Source organism: Corylus avellana, chromosome ca1 (assembly GCF_901000735.1).
Source record: "Corylus avellana chromosome ca1, CavTom2PMs-1.0".
In the NCBI taxonomy this organism is placed as follows: domain Eukaryota; kingdom Viridiplantae; phylum Streptophyta; class Magnoliopsida; order Fagales; family Betulaceae; genus Corylus; species Corylus avellana.
Genome location: NC_081541.1, coordinates 18,639,359 through 18,644,691, shown reverse-complemented (window position 1 = coordinate 18,644,691; position 5,333 = coordinate 18,639,359). Strand labels below are relative to the sequence as shown.

Sequence of the window (5,333 nt, the reverse complement as noted above, 5' to 3'; positions counted from 1 at the left end):
AGAGAGAGAGAGAAACACATTGCCCTATGCACTCGAGTCCTTCATCAAGCCAGGGTTCATGATCTCCATCCAAGTTTATCATTGCCATTGTTGTTCCGTGTTCATTATTTGATTATATTTTTACAGCAATGTGTTGCACTTGACTGGTATTTAGATAGACAAGAAGCCTACATATAGAGAATGATTTATAAAGATGATCATTGGTGCTAAGTGAAACTAGGCTTTGTAAAGAATTATAGGAAAGCTTTAAATTGACTAGTTCGTTTAGAGTAATAGCGCAGATATGGCTAGCACTTTTTCCTAGTAATTACAAGTGGTATCATAACCACCTAGTAACGCTAGGCCATGTGGTACTGGAGTACTGCATAATATATGATGTAGCTCTAACAAGGACGTCAGGAATTTAAAAGGGGGAGTTTGTAATACCCCAGTCCTAAATTAGGAAGATGAGAAGAAGTCTATATAAAGTGAGTGGTCTATAAAGATAGTCATGGGTGCTAAGTCTCACATTACCTAGTTACTAAGTAAAACTGGACTTTATAGTAAATTCTAAAGAAGCTCCTAATTGACTAGTCATTTTGGAGCAATAGCGCAGATGTGACTAGCGTTTTTCCCTGGGCCATTACAAAATTGTTTTAAAACAATTGGTTGCTAAAATAAAATAAATAATATTTAGCTAAAATTTAGTTAATCGAATAGTGTTTAGAGTGAAGAGAAATGCTACATCTACTCTCATATATATATATATACTCTTCGGCAGTATCAGTTCATTTAATGAGCCTTGTCATTTATTTGACTAATTTTCTATTGTTCTAAGAATAGCATCCCAGTAGCTTCCTGTGATGCTGCAAAACTATGCAAGGAGTTTGATGTGAAACCCATCATCTTGGAGGGCAACGCGATGCAAGTGATGAAGGGTGTGAATTCCATGGAGCAAAACTGGAGTCAGTTTGGACCTCTAGTGGCTAAGACGAGAACAATCTTACACTCCCTAGCCCCCTGGCGATGTTGCCATGTGAGCAGAAATGGGAATACTGTTGTGCGTTTTTTGGCCAAATTGGTCGTGTCCCATGTCACTCACTCACTTTACTTGGAGGGAAGAAATTCCTAACCGTATTCATGACGTTATTTTGTTGTGGCAATCGCTCGAATTGATCTCTTAATAAAAGTTACAACTTTCTTTAAAAAAATATATATATATGTCAAGTTAAAATTACATGCAACATTTTTGTCCTAAAAGTAGTAAAAGCAAAGCCAACGTTTACAAGAATTACAGGGTGTACGATTGTCCTTTTCAAGGCCGTCCGAAGTCCATATCAATGAGGGAGCCAAATTGCCATCAATCTATATAGTGGACCTAGTGGTAGTAGTAGTAATTCCCACGTCCCCTACCCCCACTGGCACGTGTCGCCACCTCCACCAATCAAGCATAAGGAGCCGTTGAGATCATTCAGCCGGCCTTATTAAAGGGTCGGGTCGCATTCCCCAACGTCTCTTTTTTGTTTATTACAGATCCGTTATCAACGGTCACATTTCCCTCTCTCTCTCTCTCTCTTGTTCTCGCTGATAATAATTTAATTTAAAAATTTCAAAGCAATAAGAAGCTTATGGAAAGAGCAATTATAACCACGCGTCTTCGTAATTGAAAATTGTGAAAAATTAATTATAATAATAATGCCCTTTCTTAATCTAATAAGTAGTAATACCGCGTGAAAGAATAAAGAATAAAGAAAAAGAAAAAAAGAAAAGAAAAGAATCACTTGTGCGACAGTCCGTCTAATACCGCGTAAAAGAGTCACAACGACAGCTCTCCAGGGCCACCACTACCACCAACTCTCTCTCTCTCTCTCACATGGATGCTTTGCTTTTGATTCTTTCTTACTCTTAAGCACTTATTGGGTAATGCTATCGGTGTTTCTACTTTTTTTTTTTTTTTAAGTCATTTGAAATGTAATGTAACTTTTAAAATTATCAATAAATCAAAAGTTAATAAATTATATTTTAAATTTAATAATGATTTTAAAAATCAAATTACATTTATGATGATTTTAAGAGTCTTTTAGAAAGACTTATAGCATTATTTGCACTTGTTATATATGTTTTAGGCTTTTAGCAAATACTAACTAAAATTTATTTTATTTTAAAAAAAATATTTTTTATTTTAACTGCCTTTTTTTAAAAAAAAAATAAATAAATACTTACATTTGGCTTATTATTTATCCTATTCAGTTTCACCTTTTCATTTAATATATGAAACATGCTACATGCACATCTGCGTTCTTTTTTTTTGGCAAATTAATCATTAAATTTATGGAACACACTCATTTGTGAGTCTCACAAATTTAATGAGAACATATGTACAAGAGACTAGCTGTACAAATATATATATCCACACCGATAAGTGGGTTTTAAAACCACCCATGAATATGAGATGAATTTTTATTAGTTTTAATTTAATTATAGTTTTAAAAGCTACCTAATAATTTTTTTTTTTTTTCAACTAAAGAGAAACAATTAAATTAGTTTTTTTATCGATATAAATTATACATTATAAAGTACCGACCAGGATAGCATCTCAACAAATTATCTATTTTAAAAGAAAAGTACCCATAACTTCCTTAAACTATTGCCTTATTGTTAATGTATCATCTAAACTACCAAAACAATATCAATATTTTCCTAACTCCTAAGGGCTAAGGCTAACAAAAAGACAAAAATAACTTAAAAAAAAATTCTAATAAGACAAATATCCTTATAAATTGGGAAAAAAAATAAGAAAATAAGAAAAATGTAAAATTTAAGTTTACAAAATTATAAAAACAAAAAAATAATTAAAAAATCACCTTAGTTGTTTTTTTTTTTGTTTTTTTGGTTTCTTTTTAATTTTTTGTTTACTTTTAAAAAATTTTATTTTTTACTTTTTTTGTTATAATTTTAAGAATTTCTCTAAATTTTCAAAGGATATTACTGTCATCGAAGAAATTGACATTGTTTTAATAATTTAAAGAAAACATTAACACAGTTAATAATTTGGTAGAACATTAACAATATAAATAAGAAATTGTTTTTAAAGTATGTTTGGAATTGCATTTGAAAAATAGAATTTTTAAGTCAAAAAGTGCGTTTTGGCCATTTTTAAACCCTTAAAAGTGTTTTCATTTTTTTTTCCTTATCAAGCAGATATTTTTTTCTTCAAACGAATTTTTTGAGTGTAAAACGCACAACCAAACGGATCTTAATGAATATTTTATTAGTTGGGTGGCTAAAATAACTTCTGAGCTATTTTAGGTAACCAAACTTGAGTGCTGCTGAAATTCTCTATTTAAGCACCCAATTTCCTCTCTCAGTATTTCTCAACCAGACAACCCCCAACCCTCCGCACTCTCACTATTTCGCTTGTTTCCGTAACCACCCAAAACGCAATGGATCAAACGGAGTTCAAGCGCGTTTTCCAACTGTTCGATAGAAACGGCGACGGCCGGATCACGAAGAAGGAGCTAAACGACTCGTTGGAGAATCTGGGCATCTTCATCCCGGACAAGGAGCTGGCCCAGATGATCGACAAAATTGACGTCAACGGCGACGGCTGCGTGGACATCGACGAATTTGGGGATCTGTACCAGACCATAATGGACGAGCGAGAGGAGGAGGAGGAGGACATGAAGGAGGCCTTCAACGTGTTTGATCGAAACGGCGACGGATTTATCACCGTCGATGAGCTCCGGTCCGTTTTGGCCTCCCTTGGGCTTAAGCAAGGGCGGACCGCAGAGGAGTGCAAGAAGATGATAATGAAGGTCGACGTGGATGGCGATGGTATGGTTAATTATAAGGAGTTTAAGCAGATGATGAAGGGAGGTGGCTTTACCGCTTTGGGTTAATATAATTATATTTTGTTTTCCACTTTCTAAATTGCTTTGTTGGTTTTTTTTATTTTTATTTTTATTTCTAGTTTTTGTTTTTTTTTTTTTTAAATGATGGACAACTCCTTCAAAGCAAGTACCATTCTTGTCTTGTCGGGTAGGTATCTGTGATTCTGACAAAGCGTTCTCTTCACACGGATCAGATTCGACCGGCGCGTGACACCGAAGAAATTTAAACCCACTTAGATCAAACTCTTACCGCTTGAGCGAACTCCTTCATTTTTATTTTTCTGTCATTGTAAATATTGATATATGGATCATATTCATAATCTTTTCTTGCATTCTGTGTGCTTTTGATGGAGATTTTTATTTTATTTTTTTATTTTTACGAACGAATAAAATTTTATTAGAACAAATTAAACAAACATAAATTAACCAGAAAAAAAAAAAAAAAAGGACAAAGTATAAACTTTCACATGCAGCAACGGATCCAGCAGGGAAACAACAACCAGCGAAGAGCAAAATTAATGTTATACGTGTAATGATTCCTGGACACCCAAGTAGTTGGGAGACCAGCTGTTAACGTTACCCCCACCACAGTATCATCAACGTATTATAACCTTTGAATGTTTCCATACTAAGAAAAAGCGTATGAAAGATTGAGATTTCCTAAAATTCTTTTTAAATTTGAGATTCATATAAAATATTAATGTTTTGAGGATGTTATTGTGTAGATTCGTGTCCATCACTCTTGTAGTATGCTTCATTGCTAGAGGAAGAAAATATTGAATATTGTAGACTCGAGTTAAAGCATGAGAAACAACTTCAAGTAGTAGATCCAATTTTGGTGTGAGATCAGAAGAATATATAGAAATACTTTTAAATAACGCCATTTGGTATCAAAGCTTTTAACAGATTAATGTTATATACAATCTGTTAAGTTTTAACAATGACTAATGAAATAGTTTGTTAAGACTCATTATTGTAGGATTAAAACGGGACAAAGGCTATATATATACTCTAATTCTATGCAACAAGGTTGACGTGGCATTTTAAATTAATCATTGTTAACTAAAATCAGAGAGATGCAATAGTTGATTTTGAATTCCACGTCAACATTATCAAAAAAATGTATGATAAAAGCATAATATTATTCTAAAAAAGTATTTTTTAACATATCACACCAAACTCGTACCACACACACATCTCATCAAGAGCAATTTGCTTAGCTGATAAAATGTTAGGCTTCTAACACAAGTAATTAAAAGGAAAATTGAAAATAGTTGAGAGAGAGAGAGAGATGGAGAGCCAGAGATTTGATTTTATCTGGTCCATCATTCATTAATTTTTTTGTCAGCTTTTTGGGTTCCATAAAATTCATAATTCACGAAGTTCTTTTTTATTTAAAATTCATCTTATACGTTTCCTCATGCATATCACACCACACTCGTACCACACACACATCTCATCAAG

At 33.2% G+C, this 5,333-nt stretch overlaps 1 protein-coding gene across 1 annotated transcript; it reads left to right on the top strand.

The window, feature by feature from the left end:
- The first annotated feature begins 3,317 nt into the window (after positions 1-3,317).
- LOC132163541 (calmodulin-like protein 7) lies at positions 3,318-4,201 on the top strand. The gene has a single exon (XM_059573862.1). It carries the CDS (start codon positions 3,423-3,425, stop codon positions 3,876-3,878), a length of 456 nt encoding a protein of 151 aa, XP_059429845.1. The 5' UTR covers positions 3,318-3,422; the 3' UTR covers positions 3,879-4,201.
- The last annotated feature ends 1,132 nt before the right edge of the window (positions 4,202-5,333 follow it).

Excerpts from the sequence above, each read along its gene's own strand:
- LOC132163541 (XM_059573862.1), top strand. The coding sequence starts at position 3,423 with ATGGATCAAACGGAGTTCAAGCGCGTTTTCCAACTGTTCGATAGAAAC.